This window comes from Talpa occidentalis, unplaced genomic scaffold, assembly GCF_014898055.3.
Source record: "Talpa occidentalis isolate TD23 unplaced genomic scaffold, MPIMG_talOcc4v2.1 talOcc4.10, whole genome shotgun sequence".
Classification (NCBI taxonomy): domain Eukaryota; kingdom Metazoa; phylum Chordata; class Mammalia; order Eulipotyphla; family Talpidae; genus Talpa; species Talpa occidentalis.
This window is the reverse complement of record NW_023600993.1, coordinates 84,532,691-84,557,722: the sequence shown is the minus strand read 5'-3', so window position 1 is coordinate 84,557,722 and position 25,032 is coordinate 84,532,691. Positions and strand designations below refer to the sequence as shown.

Genomic DNA, 25,032 nt, shown 5'->3' with positions numbered 1-25,032 from the left:
CAATCATAGCATTAAGATTTATGATCTTTATCAGATCTGGATGTGGTTGCTCTTGAGTGACCTAAGATTTATTTTTTTATTTTATTTTTTTAAAGATAAATTTATTTATGCATACAAGACCTGGGGTACAGGCCAGAGGTGCTGGGGGTGAGAGGATTCACCAGAGACAGAGTGGGGAACAGAACAGGCAGACTGACTGAAATACACTGCTGAGGGGAGCAGCAGCCGAGACAGGAGAGGTCTGCTGCGCCGTGTGGGTAGCCCCTGGCTGGCCAGGGATCGAACTCCCACTGCAGAGGCTGGGGATAGCTTTCCAGTGCTGTGCTTAATCAACTTGTGCCACCAGGGAGGCCCAGCGACCAAAAATTTAAAAAGAAAATTATCTACCTCTCACTCTACCCCATCCCCAACATACATTGGTGAAAGAAAAACAGGATAACTGCAATTCACACACCTGTTCAGAAAGGGGAGCTTAGGGATTAGAGATTTAATTAATCCATGACAATTCTGAAGTCCTTCTAGGCAAATGTTAGGTGAATATTCTGGGATAGGGAATATTCCTTGTAGGCATAAACTCTGTTCCCTGGTGTTGATTTCCTAATGGATTGTCCTCACAGCTCTTGGCTCTACTGTGAAAGCCCTTCCTTTTCCATTAGCCTTTTTTGGCCACTCCTAAGAGTGCCTTTTGGGCAGGTGAACAGCTTTCTGAGCCTGCTCACTGCCTGAGGAGAGCTAGGAACCTAGATTTTTTTTTTTTTCTTATACCCTTTCCCCAACCCCTTTAGCCTAAGCTTGTCATAGTTTTGACCATGCACCTACCTCAAATACTTTATGCAGTTTCTGTGTATTTGATTCCATTTAAGTCCATGTGCCAAAAGCTATGCCCACAATTATTTTTGAGTTATACCAGTTACATTTGATTCAGTCACGACTACTTTGGGTGCGTAAGGCTTCTGTGGGGCCAAGACTTCAAGCTTTCCAGAAGCCTTTTGAGCAGTTGAGAACATCTATTAGAGAGTGTCTTATTATCTTAGAGCATTAATTTAAAATGTTATAATCACACCCTTGATTTGATCTGGTTCATAAGCTACATCTTAACTGGCCACGATTGTGGTTTGATCTTTGTCCCCAGGCTATATCTTAATTTTGAGAATGATTTACTGACTGGAAGGGCTGGAGTTGACAGATGTATTTTCCAACTCAGCAAGTTCTGGGCTCTCTGTATTCCCTCTAAACTTTCCCTGCAACACTCCCTATTTCTTTGATGAGTTTTTTTTTTCTTATAAGTCCTTATCAAATGTATCCCAAAAGAGCCAGCTCTTGCTTTCAACATTTTACTTGGAAACTTGCCCAAATCCATTTGCTCCCTTCAGTTTCTAGTCTCATGTTATTTGACAGGGATATCTTCTAAGAAATGTGTTCTTAAATAATTTTGTTTTGCAAACATTATAGCATGTACTCACACAAACTCAAAAGGGATAGTTTACTACACACCTAAACTGTGTATGGGGCCACTGTCGTGTATGTGGTCTGTTGTTGACAAAAAAGTCACTCTGATTGCACTCTAGGTTGACAGTGTAAGCATTTTGTCTCTAGATAACCTGCATTACCTTTTTTCAGGCCTCCTATAACAGTTTACTCACTGCTCACCATTTGGTCCCAGAGCAATGCTACATATTTTCATTTTTATTGCTAACACACCTCACTCTGGGCACCAATTTCAATATTGGTCAACAGCTGTTGTTACAACAATGCTGTGTAACATGCAGGCACATGATTTCAGTGGTGCACAATATTATGCGTTAGTTCTCAGTCACCGGTTCTCTCTGTATGTCCTACATCCTCCTCCTGGAATCAAGCATGCTCCTGGAATCAGTGTCCTAGCCAGGACATGCTCCTCTCTTGGGCTGGCATAAATATAAGAGCGCAAACCCCTCTGTGCAAGCACATTTCAAGTCTCTGTAGCACATCTGTTTGGTCAAAGCAAGTCATGTGATACCAAAGCCAACATCCAGGAAATATACTGCAGCTTTCATGGCAGAAACTACAATAGCAAATGGTATGAGTACTGGGAAGGAGTGAGAATTGAGGTCAATAACCCAATCAGTCACAGCCCCCCACTCCCTGCATATGGTTTTGGATAACCCAGCATTTGGTTTTAAATGTAAGGATGTGTGGCTCCAGTTATTTTTAGTTTGAGGACTTTAGCTAGCCCAAACGAAGATACTCAAGGAGGTATCATGTAGAAACATCTCACATTTACTCTGACATGTGTGCACATATGCACCTGCTCATACACATAAATAAGGATTTGTACCCTTAGACCTATATGTAATACGAAAACACATTAAAACATGCTCACTGATATTCTCATCTGCACACATACACCTGATATCTACATATACCAATACATGCATGTCTCCTTCAAAGGTCATGCCACCTCCACACTTGTGAGGAAAGCATGCTTCTAGTCAATTGGAGGCACCAAAGATATTCACCCACACCCATCCCTACACCCCCCCTACCAGGTGACCACCATATACTGTATATGGCCTACATGATATACTGGATCCCCTCATGCACAGTTCGTAAACCCACTTGCCTCATGGGGGAAATGAAAGCCAGATTTCAAACACAGATTTTTCAAACCTGTGCTCAGAGCTGCAGCTGCTTAGGAAAGAGAGCTCCCTCTAAGACACTTAACTGCCATCTGCTGGCAAACTGTCATGATGCACAATTCTTATTAGAATAAGGTTTTTATTGCCATCTGCCATAAATTGATTGTAATAAGTATATAATTCAATTATGTCTGTGTTGTGAATAGCACCCCCTCATAGGTGGTATCCTTCATCCATGCAAACTGTGCACACCCATACATGGTAACCACCTCCCTCCATCCAGGGACTCACCGACACACAGGCACACCCTCCCTCAGCCATGGTGCAGGTTTCACCCCTGAGCATCTGTCTCCAAGGAGTGAGCAAGCAGGCCTAGGCCTTGCCCCCCCCCCCCCACCCTCCCCCCAGGGCTGTTCTGTGCCCTCAAGTTGCTGAGGGTCATGAAAGTACTTTGTCACATAAGGGCATGTGTGCACTCAGGCCACATGCAGGCTAGTGGGGAGAAACAGGTGAGGGTGGTTACTGAGGCAGTGAGTGCCTGGAAGGGGTGAGCCCCTCTGAAGCAGCCATGAGGGTGGAGCTGCACGCCCACCCACTCAGAGCTGGCCAGCTTCCCAGCTGCCAGCGCCGCAGCCTTTTCCCCCTCTTCCCTCCCCTTTTCTGACCCAGATTCCACATTCCAGAAATAGCTCTGGCAGGTGACTGGCAGGCAGGGTCAGTTCCAGCTGGGGATGGTAGGGGAAGCAGCAGCTTGGCTGCATATACATACCCTTCCCCAGCCAAAGGAGGGGGACCCTGGGAGGTGGGGTCATCAGCCCTCAGTTTGCACCATCCTGTCTCTTGTCTCCACCTCTGAGAAAGAAAAGAAGAAAAAATAGAAGCCCTCCCTCCCTCCTCCTCCCTTCTTTCTCTACCCAACTGCCATTAGTGCTCATTCTCCTCCCTTCCTCCATCCCCTTCTTCCGGCTTCCCCTCTCTCCCTCCCCCACCATCTTAGCCTTCTGTCTGTCTAGTTCAGTTGTTTCTCTCCCCTGCCCTCCATCCCTTTTTTCCCTCTTAATTTCTGGCCCTTCTCCCTTCCCCCCCCTCCCTTTCTGCTCTCTCCTACTCCCTCTGAATCACAAGAAGCTATGACATCTCCCAGGAGCCTCAGCGAGCCTGGTGGGGTAGGCTGCTGGGTGACACCCCCACTCTACAATTGCATTCTCTGCACCTGTACATGTTTACAATATATAGGTACACACATAGGTACACATATGTGGGGTCACTCCCTGGCAGTATGTGAGACTCTAGGCTGATCTGGATAGATTTCTGGCCTGGGAAGCACATCTGCTTCTTGCTCAGGGACCCTGAGTTCTACTGTCAACTCTTCCGTGTCCCTCTGAGCAGGTCCTGGCGCCTCCCTGTGCCTCAGATTCTCCCATCAGTGTGGTGAGCAATCCCATCCAAATCACAGAATGCTCTGCCCTCCTTTGTCCCCCCTGCCAACCCCCCAGAACCCTTTTCTCCCCAGTTTCTTCGCTAATTCATTCCTACCTCCATAGGTACAGTAAGGGACACTGATAAAATTCCAGTAAGCAGTCAGCCCCCCAATCAGCCTTGTCACCCAGGCCACTCCCAGAGTTAGCCCTGCATAATCTCTGGTTATTATACTATAGACTGTCAAATTGGACATGCCAGTCTCCCAAGTGTCAGGGCTGAGAGGAATCTCAAAGACCCACATATCCAGACATTACAGAGACTTCAGTTCATGTGTCATCTCTGATCCTCAGAGCTCAGGACTGAGATTTAGTTAAGCAGAGAAGTGTGCCACCATAGATTATGGATATCTGTCTGAACGGTTGCACATATCTGATATTCCTAATTTAACCCAGCTTAACCACATACACATACACGTATACACATTTACAGATATTTTACAAAGAAACTATAGCCTAGAGAGGGTGAATGTCAAGTCAGAGTCACCCAGCTAGTAGTAGGTCAAGGAGGGGGCTGGTGTGGTGGTGAGGGAGCCGTCTGAGATCCTAGTAAAAAGATACAGTGTGGTCACAGGTGTTTCAGGAAGAATCATCTGGCAACGTGGGCAGAATGGATTGGAGGCTGGTGCAGTGGTCCAGGCAATAAATAGTGAGGCCTGGGCAGGGGCCAGAGTGACAAAGTAATGGGATGAACCAGGCAGCTTTCCCAGAGTAAGTGATGAGGAACCAGAATTTTCTGCTGTTGAATTAGACGCTTCTTTATGGAGAGCAGTGGACAGAAGGTGGGCTTCCTCCCTGGGCGCTACCAAACCTTTGGATCAGGGTGCTCCGGGTTAATTCAGTGCCTACTATGTGCTCAATGCATGGATCACCATTCTAAGTCCAGGTTTTAGGCAGACCCACTGAGCCTTCTGGTGGAAATAGTAACTGGGCTTAAGCACTGGTAGGTAGGCCTCAAACTCCAGGATTGAGATTTTTGAACAAGAAAGGCCATTCTTAACCTTCAGGGGCAGAGTGGTCAGGCCAAAGGAGGATAGATTTGTTACTTTAATCGAACTTTGGATGCCCTACAGTATGGTGGTATACAATCATGCAGCGCTTTCATTGGATAGATGTTTACCTACAGTGAGACATGCCGTGTTCTAGGGATCAGAGACACATCAGTGAATTACATGGAAACCCCTGCCTTCATGGAAAGTACATTCTTCTGTTGGATGTGGGGGACAGACAAAACAAACACACACAAACATGGTTCACTGTAAACTAGCTTAGGGTAAGGGACCAGGGAGTGTTGGCAGAGTGAGGGGAGTGGTACTAAACAGGGTCGCTATGGGTAGAGGTCTTGGAGAAAGATTATGCCATAGCACAGACTTGGAGAAAGTGAGTCTGTTCGTTAGGCTTGCTAGGCAGGGGGACTAATGGTACCAGGCCAGGAGGCAGGAGACTGCCAGGTGTGTTGAAGGAGGAGCAGAAGGCCCTGGGACTGGGGCAGAGCAAGACCCAGTCTGGCCTATGTTTAAGGGCTTCTAAGTAAATCAATTTAACGTTAAATACTAAGTGAATAGTACAGGTGAGCATAGTGACTGTGAGTGGGAAGAAGTAAGCTAATGGTTTAAAAATGCCTAGTGCACTGTCTGGCATCAAAACGGTTCAGTAACCTTCAGTTGCTTTTGTTATTATTGTACCTTTATGCAAAGATCGCAACAGTGGTATTGGAAACATCGTATCATCATCTTTAGTGAGATCCTTTTTTCCAGTTTGGAAAAGAGACGCACATTTGAGAAGGGAAGGGACTTGGGTAGGGCTGTGGATGGCAAACCAACTGTAGGTGAGACCAGGAGATGAAACAGAGCAGCAAGAAGCCACCCAGCACCAGGACTACGTGAGGAAGGGACGGCTCACAAGCGAGAAGCCGGGGTCTGGCAGGGCCTTGAGGCCAGAAGGGAGCGATTTATGGATTTAGATGGCGCCTACTGCATGCACTTTGCCCTCCAGGGCACCGTGGGTGTGCTCTTTTTATTTTGCCCAAGAGGAAACGAAGGCTGAGGGAGGCTGAAAGAGCATCTTGTCCAAGGTCACACGGCCCTCCAGAGGCTGTGCGGGGAATCAAGCCCAATCCGGAGGATTCCAGGTGAAAACAGCAAATCCAGGCTGCTGTGAATGGGACCCCTAGAAACACTCCGGGCGTGGAGCTGTGGTGCTTGAGGGTTTATTTGACCAGGCAGGGTGGAGGTCACCTCGGGCGGCTCCTGCGGAACTTCACTTCCGCAGCCCCCAACGACGAGGTGTCGCTGCGGTGAACTGATGGAACTCTAGGGGTTCGCCTCCGGGTTGAAGCTTGCGTCCGGTTCCAGCTGGAACCGGTTTGGCGGGGCGGCTCCAGGGGCGGCGGCCCCCCTCCCGCCGTGCTCAGGCGTGCGCACGCCGACGTGGGCGCGCGCTCCCTTCCACCGTCGCTCGGCCTGGGCTTGGGCGGGACTGAGCTCCCCGCGCGCTTGCGCGCCGACCCCGCCGCGCGGGCGCGCGGGCGCGCGGGCCACGTGCCGAGCGGGCTGCGCGCGCCCCCGCCCGCGCCTGGAGTCCCGGGCGACGCGCGCGCGGCTGACGCGAGGGGCGGGGCGGGGTGGGGCCGGCGCGGGGCTTTAACCCGGAGGCCCCGCCCTCGGGCGTACAAAACCGGAGCCTCGGGCCGGGCCGCGTGAGGGAGGAGGGTGAGTGCCCGCCGCTGGCCGCAGCTGCCGCCAGCCCGTCCGTCACTCCGTCCGTCTGTCCGGTCCACGTCGTCGCCGCCGCCGCCTCCTCAGCCCGGACGCCCGGGGCCCGCCCAGCGCCGCCCGGAGCAGCCGCGGCCCCGCGAGGAGACGGGCGCCGCCCCCGCCCGGCCCTGCCCCCGCCCTTCTCCCCGTCTGTCCGTCCGTCCGTCCACCCGCTCGCGCTTCCGTCCTTCTGTCCGGCCACCAGCCCTGGGGCCCGTCTCCCCGCTCCGTCCGCTTTGTCTCTCCCTGGCTCGCTGTCTCTTTGTCTCTGCCCTCGCGCTCCTCACAGCCCCTCCCTCGCTCCCCGTTCTCCGGTCCCCCTCAAAGCGCTCCTCTCATTCCGCAGTCTTTTTCTGAGCGCCCCCATTCTTCGGCAGTCCTCGGAGCACCCCCAAATCTTTGGGGGCTTTTCCTTCAGCTCACCCTCCATTCTCCCAGGGATCCCCTCTGAGCTGCCCTTACATCCCTTGGGGGGTCCCTCCATCTGTACCCCCAAATCCCTGGGGTCTTGCCTCATCTGAGCTCCCTTTTCCTCAGGGTTTTTTACTCTTCTAGCGTTCCCCATATACCTGGGACTTCCAAGATCCCGTGGGGTCTCTTTCCTTGGGACCCCTGATACCTCCTCAACTCCCGACCTCAGAGCCCCTCCCTAACTTGCCCTGGTTCTTCCCTTGTCGCTGATTCTCCTTGGACTCTCTCAGGCGTCCGTGCCCCCCCCCATTTGTCTGGGTGGGGTTCCCCTGCTTTGCTGTCCTGCCTCTCTGTGCCCCCACATCTGCCTGGTGGTCTCACCACACTGTTTCTCTTGCACTAAAGCCCCCCCTGTTGAGCCTATTGCTTTGCCCAGGACCCTTGGCTCCCCTGTGCTTTCACTGCCCCAGCCCCCCTGTCTCCCTTTCTTTCTGCTCCTGTGTCTCTCCCTCTCCCCTTTTCTGTCTTTGCCGGTCTCTGGGTCTCTGACCCCCATCCGGCCCTCATGGCTTTGTGTCTGGAGCTCTTGAAGCAATGTGAGTGGTGGGGTGTCTGGGTCGGGCCGGAGCCCGCTTGCAGGCTGGCCGCGGCTGAGGCTCCATGGGGTTGGCACGGGGCAAGGGCTGGCACTGGGGCAGGAGGCAGTGGGGCCTCCCAACAAAGGGGGCAAGGAGGGAGGGGCCAGGATGTCTGGCAGGGGAGGGGGGGCCTTTCTGCTCTGAGGCTTCTGCTTTAGTTGCTTGAGTGTGTGGAGGGTGCCATGGGCTGGGCATCCCTGCCCACTTGGCCCTGCATGGCCTGGCACTTTGTGATCGCTTGTGGGCAGGCCTGGGCTATTTTGGAGCCAGCAGGATGTGATATCACTGGGCGTTTATTTAGACCTGGCTGGGGGTGGGGGCTGCGTTCTTGCCAATTTGAGTAATGAAATTTTGCAGGGGGTGCGGCCTCCTAGGCAGCTGGGCTGTGGGGTTTGTAGCCAGAACTTTGCAGGCCACCAGATTGGGCAGGTGAACAAGGGTCTGCATTGCCTTGATCTTGCAGCTCTCTGTCAGGCTGATGGAAGAGAGGAGTTGTTATTCTGACCACCCTTGAGTATTGGGTTTGGCATTCTAAGGCCTCTGGAACCTTCCTCTGCCAGCTTCAAGCTGTGTGCCTTTGAGTGAGACCTTTGACCTCTACAAGTCTCAGTTTCTTCATCTGTAAAAAGGAAATAGTGCCCACCTCACAAGGTTGTCAGCAGGAGCAAATGAAACATCTGTAGGCATGCTTTATGAATTATCGGTCTGTCTTTAAATTGAGCCCTACAAAATGAAAGCAGCTTGCTTGGGGCACAAGCTATTTCATGGCAGAGCTGGGACAAGGATCCAGGCCTGGGCTTTCACAGTTCAGAGTTTTACCTTGCACTTCATTGCCACCTGGTTATTCAGGAATACACCTGCCCTTCCAATAGGGCAGGGAGCAGGCTGTTCCTTATATATGCCCAGATTTCTGGTGGCTCTTTGTCAGTTTGTCAAATAGACAGTTGTGCCCATCTGGATGGGCACCCAGTTGAATTTTCCATGTTCCATCTCGTTGCTTGAGGGTGGGTCCTACTTAGCCAGTAGCACTTAGGAATAAAGTCAATTTATTAGTAGTTCTGAGCCCTGGCTGCTTTTCCTGTTTCCCTGTGGAGCAGGGGAAGAAAGGACCTAGTTGATAGAGGCTCCACAGACGGCTGGGGTCTGCTCTTAAGCAGCCTGTGATGTCAGAGAACTTTGGAACGGAGATGATGAGCTAGTGTAGCCTCCTTGTCTTATAGATGAGACCCAGAGAGGCCAGGGACACACAGAGGGTCAAACCAGGACTACTGGGCCCTATTCCATGGCGCTGCCTTTGAGGAAGTCACTGTCAGCCTGGTGTCACCTGCCCACTAGTGAATCATGATGGTTTCTACTCCCGTTGACTTCTTAGTGTGGGCCCTGGACTTGGCACACTACATAGACCACTTGTAGTGGGTAGGAGAACTTGGTCCTTTGTGTGGAAGTGAGGGGATCGGGGTTCTGGTCCCTACTTCTCCCTGGACTTCAGCTTCCTTCTCTGTAAAACTGGAATAATAAATCCTTGTCCTGAAACTGATTCTGAAATCATAGAATTCCTGAAGAAGTCCTGTGAGGCAGAATGTCAAGGTTCTATTTCCGCCTCTGATGCTAAGATGCTATGTGACTAAAGACAATTGTCCTCCTCTCTCCGTATTCTTCCTTCTGAGAAAACGTGGGAGTTGGAGGCATGGTCCTTTAGGTGCTTCCAGGTCTGACAGTTGAGGATTCTAAGGTTTGAGTTCAAAGGCCATCTATTTGTACCTGGTGTGTTTGCTTACCTGTTAAAGGTGTACTTGCTTACAGAGAGAAATGTGCAGAGTGCTGCCAGAGCTGTCAGATCAGAAAGACTTCCAGGAGGCAGCAGCGTTTGAGTTGGGGTTCTACCAGGCGTGTTCTGCCTCTTAACTGTTCCAGGGAATAGAACTAGTGTAGATTTTAGAGCCACAAACACGTGGCTTTAACTGGTCTTGATCACTTACTGCTGTGTAATCTCAAGCAGGTTGCTTTCTTTGAGCTTCACTTTCCTCCACTGGACTCAGGATAATCACATTTACACTACAGGATTGTGGCGATTATGTGATATTATAGATTTTTAAAAGTACGCAGTAGGCACTTAATAAATGTGAACTTTCACTCCACAGTAACATCTGATCAAACCCTCACCCCCTGTGGTTGGGGCTCAGGTAACAGGAAAGCACCTTTTGGCTGTTATAATAAATAATAGGAGTAATCCTCAAATCTCTCACTTGCAGTGTGAGGCATTGTGTAATCTGCCAGGTTCTTTCCTGATCATTGTTCCTCACAACAATTCTGGGAGGAAGTCAGAAGCCAGTGGAGGTGTCCCTGTTTCACAGGTGAATGAAGAGCGGAGGACTCCAGAGACGGCAGGCACCTGCTCCGTGTCCCGTGGCATGGCATTGCCTGGGTGGGCTCCAGCCCAGGCCTCTTGACATTTCATCCCCCACATCCCACAAATTTATTTTTTATGCCGGGTGGCCTACCCGCTTAAGGCTGCTTTCTCTGGGCTTGGCATCTGTTCTGTAAGGAGAGTTTACTTGACATTTCCCCAGCCTCTGAGCTCATCTCAAATTTAAATGGGAATAGCTTGAGGCTGGATAGGGACTGAGTCACTACCTTCCCTGGCTTTCTCATCCTGAGCAACAGCCAGACACACCCAGAGGGGGCCACTGCTGGTGACTTTCTTTGTAGACATCATATAAAACAGGCTTTCCTCCCAGAAGCTCAGATGGGCTTAGGAATGTCTCTCCCTGGCTCTTAAGGGAAGGCTGCAGCAGTGGCTCCATTTCTTTACTCCCCAACAAGCTCAATCCACATGGAGCAATTATTGCCTGGTCTTTCCTGCTTGAAGCCTTTTTTTTGGTGCTGTACCCTCCCTCTGTGGTGTCCTCTCCCCTTTAAGGCCCACATTGTCAAAGGCTACCTCCTCCAGGAAGACTCTGATTACTGCCTCTGGAGTTAGACTGAATTCAGTTCCAGATCCATACTTGATAAAAAGTGTGACCTTGTCAGTTCCCTTCATCCTTTTGTGCCTTTGTTTCCACATGTGTAAAATGTAGGTTTCTCATCCTTATAAACGTAAGGTTGCTAAGCTCCATCCCCAGAGCTTCTCATTTGGCAAATTTGAGGGCACGAACCAACTTTTTAAAGAAGCCCCTGGAGAAGTCTGATACTGAGAACCTGGGGGCTGCGCTCTGAAAGGCCAAACTGGATTTGTAATACAATTTGGCTTGTCTTCTTGTGTCACCTGGGATTGAGCACTTTCTATGCCTCAGTTTTTTTTCCCTCTGTCAAGTTGAATGAAAATACCTGGGTCACAGATTATTGGGAGAGTGAGAACCCATGTAGTCAAGGGAACCTTGGTGCCACTCTTCTGTTCACTGGGTGGCAGGAATTGTGCTTGAGGCATTTCACTGTATTATTGCAACATTCTATTATATGGGTGCCAGTATTTCCATATTACAGGTGAGGAAACAGGCCCCTCATCTGTTTTTGTTTCAGGATTGGTTGTTTTCAGAAGCAAGTTACCCTTCCCTTGCTTAGCCCTGGCAGCAGATACTGTCAGCTGTGGCCAGGTTGAGGGCTGGGGAATTGAACACCTGGGCAGGAATGCAATCTAGTCATCAACAGGAATTTAATGAGGTTGATGAGGTATATGCCATGTGAGTGCCTCTCAGGTTCCCAGTCTTCCCAGTTCTGTTATGGCTACCTCCCCTCCCTCGGCCTATTTTGGAATCAGCTGGATCCTCGTCTACCCACTCCAGGGAACCAAGGCTACCTTAAAATCAAATCACATCCATATGCCAAAGCTAAAAAATTACTGTTTCTTGTTCCATAGTGCAGAAGCATGCCCAGGGAGGGGTAGTGATTAGGAAGTGCCTGGGATCCCAGAGCAAGACCATATCAGGGTTACTGAGAGCTTATTCCCACCTTCCTGCCCAGTTCACCCTCATTTCTGCACATCACTGGTCTGGCTCCCCTGATAGAAAGCTGGAGCTCCAAGGGCTGGTTTGGTTAGTGAATGGTTTCCTCACAGGACAAGAGCAAGAGAAATGGTCCCATGTGGCCTGAGCTAGACTTAGCACAGCCTGGAGCTGACTTGCGCTCGGAAAATCACTTTCTGACCAGGAACTTGCCCTCCCAGCAGTGGGCCAGGCTCTGAGAATGGGAAAGAACAGACAGGAAGGCCCTCTGCCCCTGGGAACTTACTGTCTGACGAGGGAGACAAGGCCTGCAATTATGAGAGACTGCGTGACAGTCTGTAATTAAGTGTCTGCTGAGGAAAAGCATTGTCTAAGTAGGAAGAACTGAGTGTGAGCCAGAGGAAACAAGAGTCCCTAGAAGGGGGCTGGATTCACAGACAAAGGATGGGGCTAATGGGGGGTGGAGGGGTGAGGGTGGGGTGGGAGAGGTGGTTTGTGCAAAGGGAGAGGTATAGCAGCTGGCCATTAGCATGCATTTAGGGAAACAGTGAGGCCAGTTTTGCTGATATATCACAGCTCTAAGGAAAAATCTGGTGCACCTGGGAGGTTGTAGGCAATGTTGAATATCAGCTGAAAAGCAGAGATTTTGCGGGTCCATGGAAGGTTTTAATGCAGTGGTAGCAGAAGGTGAATCAGGCAAAATGAACTGGAGTAAATGAAAGCTTTGCAAGCATCTAGATGAAAGAAGAGGGTGAGGTTCTGGTGGAGCCCAGGGAGTGGGAAGGACCAGCTGGAGGACGGATGATGTTGTACTCCCTGAAGAGAGCTCACTCAAAGCCTGATGGGCCAGAGGAAAAGATGTTGGGTGTTGCTGCTTTGGGGCAGGAAATAACAGTCTGAGCACATTGCCTGTACACCTGTCGTATACCAGGCTCTGTGCCAGGGCCTCCACAGGCGCTCTCATGAAATCTACAACAACCCTGAGGCAGGTGGACTTACCATCCCCGTTTTACAGATAACGAAAATGTGACTCAGACCCAAGGCTGAGTCTCCAAACCCTGGCTCTTCCCATAGCTCAATTCTGCTTAGAAAGGGAAATCCAGCTGTTAGGGTCCCAGGAATATGAGCCTTCTTGCAACCCTGAGTTGGGGGGCATTTAAATATATCCCCTAAAGCCTAGAAACCCAGCCTTTTGAACAGGCCAGGAGGTCAGGACTGGTTGCCAGCTCAAACTTTCTTCAGTGTGAGAGAGCAAAGTGAAGGGCCTTCACATCAGCAGTTTTACTTGTCAGACTGAGCAACCTCCAGAGTTTGGCGTCATAAGTGTCCAGTCAACAGTGGGCATGTCTATGACTGGACCCATTGGGATTCTCATCCAGCACCCACTCCCACCCCCTAGGGAGGGTGTTCCTTGGCCCAGCCAGAGGAATCAGTCACCCAGAAAGGCAGGAAGGGACTTGTCCCAAGGTGCTCAGCACAGGAGAGGAAGTGATTGAGCTCAGTCTGATTTCCCAGGCTGCAGCCAGGGATACCTGTTGGGCAGAGGGAAACGGGAGGGGATTGGTACTTACCAAGTGGATGCTATGGAAGATAGTGGTTGGTCCCAGTGTGCAGCTGGAAACTGTTGGCTTAGCCAGTCTTTGTCCTCTGTGTGTGTCCTCCCCCGCCCCCCACCGGCCCCCAGCAGGGCCTTAGCCTTGGGTAATGAGGCATAGTAACCACATGGCAGGCACAGCGTCCATGTTCCCCTCACCCCACTCTTCCCTTGCCTCCAGTAAACACCCTCAGGATCCCTCTGTCAGTCCATTTTGGCAAATATTCTCTGAACACATCTGTTTGCAGAATATGATTGTAACTGTACCAGTGGGTTTGTGTGTGTGTGTGTGTTTAAGATTCATTTTTGCATACAGGAACTGGGGTGTAAGCCAGAGGTGCAGAGTGGGGTGTGAGAGGATTCGTCAGAGAGAGTGGGGAGCACAACAGGCAGATCCTGAAATACACTGCTGAAGGGAGCAGCAGGCAATACAGGAGAGGCCTGCTATGCCATGTGGGTCAGCTCCCTGGCTGCAGGGGATCGAACTCTTGGTGCAGTGGCTGGTGATAGCTTGATAGCTCTGTCTTTAACCCCTATGCCACCAGGGAGGCCCCTGTACCATTGCTTTTCATACCAAAATCTGGACAAAACTTTTGATGAGGGATTTCTGTACTCTTTTGAGACAGAGCCTGAGAAATATTTTGACATTGAAAGAGTAGACTTAAGTATTTTGTGCTGTCCTTTTCAATTGTAGCTCATTTGATTAGTGCTTTACCTTTTGCCAGGTGCTTTCTCCTAAATTTGATCATCCTCGTGTATATCCATTCTTATTTTGTCTTTAGCACCTTGGTGCTGGATCCTTATATTTGGCTAGCCTATTTTTCATTGGCTAAGCACTTTCATCCACCTTATCTCAGTAGATCCTTATACAATCCTAAGAGGTTATTACTATTCTTGTTATCTAGAAAGTGACTTTTCTAAGGTCACTCCAGGATTTGCTGGCTGACTGAGCTGCTCATTTATTAAAAAAATATTTAGATGTCTGCTCTGTGCAAGATGGTGAACCAAGGCCATCATTCCAAGATGGTGAACCTGGGCCTACGGTGGCAAGCGGAGTAGTCGAAGAACCTGAATTCCCGACCTCCAGAGTCCACAGTAGGTCTAGTCAGGATTCACCCCAGTGCTCCTGATCTCCAGCCTGAGCTCTTCCCGCTGCAGATTCCTATATTTTGGACCTATGGGTTACATTTAGACTCTTGTAACCTGTGAACCCTCAGCTTCAAGCATCATGGTAAAGCAAGCCTCTGCAAACTGAATTTCAAAAGTGACAAAAGCAATCTTCAGTTATGACTTAATTATTAAAGAAGACGGGGAGGACATTTCAACAGAAAGCCATCTGCTTCTCCCCAGAGGAAGTCGCCTAAGGGCTGCTGTACCTAAGATCCTGGCCTGAATTTTCTGTAGCCTCCAAATACTTAATTACCATCTGTACAGGTGTGGAGCCCGGTGACCATGTGCTGAGCTTGGGACCTTCCCTGCATCCTTTAATATTAGATGAGGTACAGGCAGATCCTAGTATATCAGGTCTGGAGAGGATTCTAACACAACCCCACTCTTCCCAGGAGTGGGAACCAAGCATGGGGGCGGGAGAGAGGGGATGGGACATGCTGGGATCATACATTGAGAGACATCCTTCCCCTGTCTTATAGCCTGATTTCATTTCCCTAGCCCTTCTGGTGGGAATCCTCACTTCCCAGCAGTATTCGTTAAAATTTGAAGCCCTCTTCAAAGCCTTCTTATGGCTTCAGGCCAAGTTTTTCCTGAGTCTTCTGACACTTTCTCTCCCACCCAGAGTCCTAGAGTGTCCAGGCTACCTGTCTGCCCTCAGAGACTAACCATCTGTTCTGCAAGGCTAGATCAGCAGCCTATGAGGAGACTGCAGAATACAGGTTCCTATGTCCCTCCTCCAGCCAGGGAGTCTGTTCCTGAGACCTAGAGGGAGGCTTGTCGGAGAGTGTTTTGCTGGAATTATTTTTTTGTGTATAAATTTATATTTTTACTGAAAAGGCAATACATGTATAAAATTATATTTTCATTGAAAAGGCAAAACATTTCAGTGAAATGTTTAGCTGAAAACATTGCCCAGTGAAAAATTAATCTCTTTCACCTAGACTCCAAGATAACAGTTGTGCGCAGTTTTGATGTTTCCTTCCAGAAATGTTCTGCATATATAGGCATCTATGTCAGTAGCATCTCTTTATTGCATAAACGGCATACTCTCTCCCTCTGGTTCGGTACCTAGTCGCTTTACAAATCTGTCGTAGGTTACTCCCTGTGGCCTCCTTTTCCATGACGAGAAGTCCATTGATGGGTGAGCCGCTAGCTGTCCACTGCTCTACTCAAGGTCATGTAGGTGGTTCTTCCTGCTGGTAGGAGCAGGGCAGCAGGGAGCACCTTGCCCACATGTCCGTGTGCATGTGAGTGGGTGCAGGGCTTTGGGAGCCATTCCTCCACGTGGAATTGCTGTTTGGAAGAGTCTGTGTAGCTAAAATTTTATCAGATATTTTCAAATTACCTTCTTTTGTATTCTAAAAACATATGTAAAGCACCCTGCCGCCACCCCAGGATTCAAATTCATTTTCTTGGTTAAGAATCAACTTTTTTAACCCAACCTCAGGAGGGGAAGGAGATTGAGCAGCGTCACTCAACAGTCCTCAGCCAACGAAGTGTCTCTATCATAAGGTGAATGAAGTGTCTTAGGCAGGAAGTGAGGAACGAAGTGGGCTGGTGGGGGCAGCAGGAGTAGAGCCCGAACTGGGGGGAGGGGTGTCTGTTATGGGTACTTGGGACCTTTTTGTGATTTGGTCTCCTGGGAGAGACCACTCCCACACTGCATCATGCCGCACCTGCTTGGCAACTGGCAACGGCCCCCGTGAGCTCATTCATCCAGCAAATATTTACCGAGCTCCTGAATCTTCATGCTCCCTTGGCTACTATGTCCCTGCCTTTCTTTCTCCTGTTGTTGGGCTAGCAGGAAGATTTTTGGGAAAACACCATCAGACAGATTTAGTGGTCTTAGCACTATTGGGACAGAAGAGAATCTAAAGTTTGGACTACACCCAGGTGCTATCTGTCTTAGCAGATGACCTGGTCAGCCCTAGGGCTGGGGATTTTCAGGCAGCTGTTGGTGGGTGTCTCCTTTTGCTGTGCCAAGATAGGGTCAGACTTATGTCTAGGGGCTTCCTGAATATGCTCTATCCCAGTTTCCTGGGATGCCAGAGCCCACTCGGGGTAAAGGCTTTAAAATGCCAGACGGGGAAGAAGTCAGGGAAGAAGTTAGCAGCCAGAGTTTTTGCCTTCTCCTGCCTACCCTTGGTCCCAACCTACACCTTGCCCTTTTGGGTCCCTCATGGGTCATTTCTACAGCTCCTTTGACGCTCAGTTGTGACAGGGATGAAGAAGGGGAAGTTCTGTTGTTTGCCTACGTTAAAGTGATGTTTAAAATCACTAGCCTAGTCCCTCCCATTTTATTAATGGGGAAACTGAGCCATAGAGTTGAGGACCACCTCCCAAGTTTCCCAGTGAGTCAAGTTTATAGGAAGTCTAAACTCTCGTGCGCACTCCCACCATCCTTCCCACATCGGCCCAGTCTTTAGTTTCACTTGGGGTTAAAAACCAAAGTGAAAGGAAAAGGCAAAGCAGGAAGCAGCTGCTTCAGACTCAGCCCAGTCTGGGGTGGGCTCTGGGGAATTCAGGCCACACCGGCCTCCCCATGAGGGGAGACCGCTTTACTACCCGTGTGCTGGGGGGTAGCTGGAGGGGGGAGGTGTGGCCCCTCCAGAAGAGGCGCCAGGCTGCAGACAGGAGGTGGCATTCTGGCCTGCTCTGTCTGGGAGACGGCCAGTCGGACAGGTTCCCTGGTGAAGTCAGCCTCACCTGGGTGTGGCCCCAGGTGGAGAGCTAGTGCCTTTTAAACTCCTATCCTTCCGGGGCAGGGCTGAGCTGGAGTTGGGCCTGTGTTGGCCTGGGAAAGAAACCCTGGCCGCCTGAGTCCTGCTTCCACAGAATAGTTCCATTCTCCCTGAAGGTAAGAACCAGCACCCCGTCTCCATCATTAAGACTTTTAAACTTTCTGTCACCGTGACTGTTTACCTTAACCCCTGTCATTTTCTTCCTAAGGACCCAGGAGCTTGGGAGTCTTCTTTCCCTGATTTCAATGCCGCTGCCGCTGCCGGGAGGGCGGGGTGGAGCAGTTGTCAGGGCAGGAGCTTCTCAGGTCTTTGTGTTTCTGTGGCTGATATGCAAGCCCTTCCCGGCTCTGTCCCTCAGATCCCCCATTTGTTTCTTAGCAGGAAGGAGTTCTTCTAGTTCTGTGGTTTGGTTGAATTGATGCTGGTCCCTTGGAAGCTGATGAGAGAGTATCTTTGTTGGCCTGTGTATTTCAAAGATTAGCTGTTATCTAACTAGCTGGGGTTTCAAGTTCCTGTTTCTCTATGCTTTTTTGAAGGAAATTCTCAGACTTGCCAAAACAGAGATGATATCAGTTTTGTTGCTTCAACACTTATGATTTGTTGTGTCTCCCCTCCCCTCCGCACAGACACAAGCATAGAGCTGTGTTTATTCAGGTCCACTACTTGAGGGCAGACAGTAGGTGATCAGGAAAGTGTTGTTGAAATGGCTGCATTGATGATCCACACCTGGTCATGCTGCTCCCATGGGATGCAGAAAGCTGGCATTTATGAAGCCCAACCATGTACAGTTGTGCCGGGCAGCGTGGGGCAAAGCCCTCGCCCCAAACAAAGGTCATACAGACCTGTAGTTAAGAGCATAATTAGTGTCAGACTTCTGGGGTTCAGATCTGGGCTGCCACCTAGAGCTCTGAGATCTTGGGCAAGTAACTTAATCTCTCCGGGCCTCAGTTTCTGTAGTGGCCAAAGAAATGATAATATTATTAATACCAGTCAAGCATGAGGACAAGAGAATGTTTGTAAAGCATGCAGTGCTTGATATAGAGGAACTACTTTAAAAAATGTTAGCTGCTGCCGTTACTGAGAGAGAAGACTTGGCATAGCTAAAGATTGCCCGTGCCTGTAAAGATGCAGGTGGGCTCGATAGGTTGTTTGGAGTCAGTCATGTGACGGTTATTTGCTGAGCGCTGGGCTTTGATGGGGGATATGGAGTGAATCACGGTAGGCTTTAGAGAGGGGTGATCTTCAGGACCTCAAAAACTGGGTAGGCTCTTGGTGGAGAGATTCTGAGGGGAGGATGCTCAGGGTAGGGGTGGAAGTTAGCGGTGGTCTGGCCAGGGACGAGGAGCGCCAAGATCAGGTTAGAGCACCCTGCCCAATGCTGTCAGAGCATATGCTGAGAGTTAAGAACCGAGATTTTTCTCTTCGGGGTCATTACTCTATCCATCAGGGCAGTTTTCTGCTGGGGGTTGCAACAAGAAACTTGTTTTTTAGTGTGCTGTGAATAGATTTGATAGTTCTAGCTTCTCATGGAGCTTTCTGCCTTCCCATGCTTCCCACGCTTCATGATGTGGCTGTTGCCCTGCGTAGGGGTGTGGTGGCAGCCAGGAGGTGTCTGCCTGCCAGTGTGGGCCGGAATGGGAGGAGCAGGGCTTGTCTAACAGCACCTATGAAAACGGGGCTGCCCCTACTACTACTACCCCAGCAGTTCCCTCTAAAGAGCACATGCAGCAGTGCGTGGGGATAGCCCAAGAGAGGAGGATTTAAGTTCATTTCAGCCAGCTCCTCCCTTCTCCCCACGCTATCTCTACTTCGCATTCCAGTCAGCCATTCTTGTACTCAGAGTACCAGGTGCTGAGCGAGAGGGAGGGAACAGAACAGGAAAGGCCTTGGTCTCGTTCCTCACGGAACATCCATCAACTTGGAGTCCCCATCCAAGCAGGTAACAGATACTCAAGATACTGATGGTAATTAGAGCCCTGAGAGAAACAAATATGTGTGGAGAAGGACATACTCAGAAAGGATGGGGAAGGCATCTCAGAGAAAGTGAGATGGAGGAGCAAAAGGAAGCTGTCAGGGGTAGATGGGGACTGGCAGGGACAGGACTGTGAGGTGGAGTGTGTTCGGGATATTGAGAGAGCAAGGAGAGGTACTGGTTTTATCTGGAGCTGCCGGCAAGGTCAGACAAGGCAGAGCTTGTTGGCCTGGTGAGCTAGCTAGTTCTTAGGCACAGCTTTGCTCACCTGTAGGAGACAGAGGTGTCACTTAATTAAGAGATATGATTTTAAAAAACAAAAAGATAAAGTACTACAGTGATTTTGTTTTAAAATTAACATCAGAACCTCAGATACTTACCTAATTACTGGCTTTCATACTGATCATCAGTCATTAAGATAGAGCTTCTTCAGCACTCCCTATTGTTAACTTCCTCTCCATACTACTTCATGGTTCACAAAGACCTATTGGTTTCTATTGCTGAGGGAAGTGTGTTGCAGTTTCATCATTTTTAGAGGTGATAGAACAGAGAGGTAAAGAGACTTGCCCAAAGTCACACAGCTGAATCAAATTTTGAAGTCCAGATTCACTTTTCTTTCTCTTCTAACACACTGCTGAGTCAAAAGTTTATACTTTTAGCAAGGTTGCCATTCCAAAGTTATTGTAATAAAAAGTTTTGGTATAGAATGATTTAGTAGTACTGTTAGGGCAAAATGACTTTTCTCCATGTTATATAATAAGTTTATCATCTCCAAAACTCTGGAAAACTGGAACTTTAATATACCTGTTAAACAACAGCTTCCCATTCCCTCCCCAACCCTTCTACCCCACCCCAACAGTCATCTTTCTGCTTCTGTTGATAGGAATTTGACTAGTCTTAGTAGCCCTCTTTTAGGAGGTATATTTGAAAGGGGAATAGGTGATGTGTCTGAATAGTTAACTCTTTTGGTGATGATTAATTCTCTAGGTTATACACACAACTATATAATCTTTATGTGGCTGTGTTCCAGCAGAGTTGTTAAAAGATTAATCATTTGAGATGGCTTTTTCCTCAGAGGCAGTCTTGGTTCCACAGCCCGTGGTGGCTGCATGGAGCCTGGCCACAGCCCCCCTGTGGAGGCAAGTAAATGGGATGGGGAGGAAAGTGGACTTAATCACAGGTTCCAGACCTAATTCCTAAATTGGCTACTATTTACATGCTGTAGGATTTAGGCCAAGTCCCTCCAACACTCTTAGCTTCAGCTTCCTCTTCTAAGAAATGGGACAGTACTTCCTACATGTCCTGAAGTCAATGATACAGATAATGCAGCCTTGAGAATCCTAGCACAGTGTTCAGATGTGGTTAAATACAGGGAAAACAGGGCTCCTGATCCCCATTTTACAGGAGAAGCAGACTTAGAAGTGACTTGCCCAAGGTCACATAGCACATAAGTAACAAACACAGCCACCCCCACTCTACAAGTTGCAGCTATGTAGAGTTCCTTGTTGGTCAGTACTTTAAAGGACATAGACAATGAAACGGATGGTTGCTTTCCCATCTTACTGGATTTATAACTTTGCCCAAGAAGCTCTGGTGTCAGTGGGCCTGCACAGAAGCCTGAGAAATAAAGGTTCTAGTGGGGAATTAAGGACAATGATGGAAAGAGAGTCCTAAGGCATTTCTGTGATGATTATCTTGTACAGGTACAACAATAACCTTGCACTTGGCACTTCCCTTACTAGGTCAGCATTAATCACAATACTCCCACTGAGTCCCAACACAGCTTCAGGGTCCTTCTTAACACAAACATGCACTAACAGTCAACCTATACAATCTGTACTATCCCAACCTACTATAGTCCCAGCTTCTACAGGGGGGTGACAGTCCTGGGAGGGGAAGGGACTGTTTGAGGGACAAGTGACGTCACAGGTCTCTTTGTGAGAGCAGAAAAGGGTCTGGCAAGACAGACCCAGAGCCTAGGGAGGTGATCAGTACACTTGCAGAAACATCAGGGCACTACTCCCATAGGAGTGGAAGTTGTCACGGTAAAGTTTGCTTTCTTCAGGTCCTCCTTAGGATTAAGGTCTTTGTGAAAGTGCATTCAGGTCAATCGGCCAGCAGGAGGAGACCAAACGTAACCTGCAGGGACTTCTAAGCTTCGTAGGAACGTGAGTCAGTATTGCTTACTTACTCATATTTTTAAGATTTATTTTTATTTATGCATACAAGAACTAGGGGACAGGCCATAGGTGTGGGAGGGTGATTCACCGGAGACAGAGTGGGGAGCAGAACAGCCAGACTGACTGAAACACTGCTGAGGGGAGCAGCGGGCGAGACAGAAGAGGTCTGTGCCATGTGGGTCACCTTCTTGGCTGGGAATTGAACTCGTGCTGCAGTGGCTGTGGCTAGCTTCATAGTGCTGTGTCTTAACCAGTTACACCACCTGGGAGGCCTCAAGCTCGTATTTTTGTTACTTGTGAGATGATGCTGTGAAGGTTGGGTTCTGGAGATTGAAAAGTATAGGTTTACACTCAGCAGATAAAAGGTGTCTTGCTATGTGATGCTAAGAAAATCTTCAACCCCTCTGAGCCTCCATTTCCTCAGTATTACAAGAGATGGTGAGACAATCTCAAATTTAAGGTGCAGGTGTAAGAACCTGAGACACTGAGTCAGTGGGCCCCTACAGTAGCCACTGATTCCTAAGCAGACAAAAACACCAGTAATGGATTATTAGCCACTAATATTCAACCTTTTCCTAGAGTGTGCCTAACACTGACATAGGCAGGGCAGAATTCTGTAGTCAGAGTGAGGAGGTTGGTAACCATCCTATGGATAAGTTCTTTCAAAGAGATCTTTCCACATGTCACCATGTTGTGGTTTCAGAGGTGGTGGAGAGAAAAAATAGAGTAGGCAGGGGGTGCAGATAAGTGAGAGGAACCTGTAATCATGACTTGTCCCAATGCCTCTGATTTCTGCTTGCTAAGTCACCTGTTTCTACTTAATGGGTCTCAGGGTCATTCAAAGGGAAGTTCCTAAAGGCCTGTACCACTTTGGGGGAGTAGTCAGACAGGGGTCCTGATAGGTATCTGCAGGCATTTGCTTAGTTATCTTTTCTTTCCCATCCCGCAGGCATGGGAACCACTTGATTCCTGCCTTCAGGGGACTCCTTCGAAAAGAAAAAAAGCAGAGATGTAAACAGGCCTATAAAACAATGTGGTGGGAAAGGCCTGTGTACGTCTGAAATGAGTATTGACTATGAGGGGGAACCAAGATGGGAGCTCAAGAGACCATCAGGAAAGGCCTTTTGGAAGGAGTAATGCTGGTACTGAGACCTAATGAAGGAGGTGAAATCAGGGAGGAGGAAGGGTGCTGCAGGCAGGGAGCATCAGGCAGAGGGCAGCTGGTACATAGTGCATTGGTGTGAACAGGTGTGGAGAGGGGTTAGAGGGGTGCTTGGCAAGGCTGGGATACCAGAGGTCACTGCCCTAAAATATTACAACGTTGATGTGAACATGGCATGAAGAGGATGGATAGCTATACATCCTCAGACAGGGCACTGAAACTTCTAACCCAAACCCTTGAAGGGATATGGCCCCTCACTTCTGCCCTAGCTCCTGCCTTCTGGAGCACCTGGGATTGAGTAGCAGCTGGATAGGCCCCTCAAGATACTGTACTGACAGTTCCTGTCTTCTCAAGAGACTCTCACAGCCGTCCTGCAGCAGTGGGCAGTGCAAGTCAGTGTTCTTCACATGTCGTAGTTGGTCTCCCAAGTCATGCAGTTGAAAGGGAACTGGCGCTCACACTCAGGGACTCCTAACCCCTGGGCTGCTTTGGAACTCAGCAGCAGGAATTTAGAGGGTGGGAGCAAGTGTCACTGATCTCATGTTCTAAGAATGGGTTTATCATCTCAAGCAGGGATTCTGTGCTGCCCTGCTCCCAGATGAAGGCATTTAAGTCTTGACTGGACTGAGGGCCTGGTGTTTGTCATCACCCCTTTCCCCTGTGGTTAGGCTGTATGAACGTTTTCTTCCTCTGTCTTTTCTGCTTGGTGATGATAATTCTCTGGAGGCGAAAGAATAAGTTTGAACAAACTCTGAATGTCATACACACAGAAATAATGTCTGATGTCACATCCAGAATTGGCTATAAAGTAGGAGAGCAAAGAAAAAAACAGCTCTGGCCGGGGAGGAATCATAAAGGTCACACCCACAGGGGCTTGAGTTTCCTTCCTAGCATCCATCATGCCTGTATCTAGCCTCCCTGGCCACCTCCTGGGCAGCTCCACTTAGAAAGTATCTCCTTATAATCTTCCCCTTAGTAGCCCCCCCACCCCCACCCCAACATACACCTTGCCATCCCCGCTCTGGTTGGCCACACGTGTATGTAGTCTGCTTGGTGTTTGAAGACAGTAGCCGTGCCTTTCTGAATTACCACTTCCAGAACACCGTCCCTGTCTCTTCAAACCCTCCCTCACATTAGACCACAGACACTGCTCGTGGTACACGTGGGTCATATACCTCATTTGTGGCAAATCAGTGACAGACATCTCCAATCAGTCATAGCAGTCTAGTTCAGTCAGTCCCAGGCTTTCTCATGCAGTGCTCCCTATAGCTACACCCAATCAAGAAAGGGAGCATTTCTTTGCTACCTCAGCATTTTGTTGTGAGTTTCTTGAGGACAACTACTAATCTTGGGCCCTAGTGCCCGCCTAGAGCCTGATGTATGGCTCTCCTCCTGTGAATAAACACTGCGGCATTGGAATGGGTCTGATTTCTCCCTATACAGATTGCTCTCTTCTCTCATTCTAGTTTGGCAATGTCCCTCTTCCAGAATCACCAACAGTACCCACAGTGTTATCCAGAGGTCAGTGGAGGATGCCCACTGACCGATCCTGCACCTTTCCTCTGTTAGTTTAGCCTCAGTGTCTGGTCAGCTAGGGTCACTAAGATATTTTGCACATGTGCTGCTTTTTTTTTTTTTTAAAGATTGATTTATTTATGCATACAAGAGCTGGGGTACAGGCCAGAGGTGTGGGGGGTGAGAGTATTCACCAGAGAAAGTGGGGAACAGAACAGGCACATTGACCAAAGAGCCCCGGGCGAGTCAGGAGAGGTCTGCTGCGCCATGTGGGTTGCTCCCTGGCCGGCCAGGGATTGAACTCGTGTTGCAGTGGCTGCGGACAGCTTCACAGGTTGTGTCTTAACCCCTTGCACCACCAGGGAGGCCGCACGTGCTGCTTTCTTATGTTAGTCTTTTGTCTCTTATTTGGGATCCCAAACTCAGGATCTTAATATAAGCTGTGAGGACAGGAATCTCTTCTGTCTCTGTCCCTTGGCCTGGCACTTAGGGAGGCAGCCATTGCCCATGCTGACCTCAGCTGAACTCACGGTTTTCTCCATTCAGTTCCGCACTATTCATTTCATCCCATCTCTCGACTGCCCAGGCTTCTTGGCTCTTGATTCTGTCACCCGATATGCCACCTGTCACTCCAGGCATAGTGAATGAACCTATTAACACAGTCTTTCTATTCTGGGATCCGCTTGGTCATTCAAAATGATGAAAGAGGCCAGCAATCGAGGTGTGCAGGGCCTGATAGTATGTGGCTTTGCACACTGGACTCGGATGCATGTGACAACTGACAGAGAGCCAGACTTTTGCCACCCATCACCAGAGTTTGACATTAGCCCTCTAGGAGTAAGGGTGGTTTGGGGAG

The 25,032-nt window shown here is 49.3% G+C and overlaps 1 protein-coding gene across 6 annotated transcripts in view; it reads left to right on the top strand.

Annotated features, from left to right (window-relative positions):
- DLGAP4 (DLG associated protein 4) overlaps positions 1-25,032 on the top strand; it is a 131,928-nt gene that overhangs the window by 65,529 nt on the left and 41,367 nt on the right. Inside the window, exon 1 of one of the 6 annotated variants that reach the window (XM_037495574.1) lies at positions 7,060-7,859. The exons of 3 other annotated variants lie outside the window; for them this stretch is intronic. In XM_037495574.1, the coding sequence (XP_037351471.1) occupies positions 7,829-7,859 (31 nt within the window). In that variant the 5' untranslated portion in view covers positions 7,060-7,828. Of the gene's footprint in view, positions 1-7,059; positions 7,860-22,507; positions 22,664-25,032 lie in introns of those variants that run through there. 2 more of the 6 variants (XM_037495568.2, XM_037495561.2) reach the window with 2 other exon arrangements.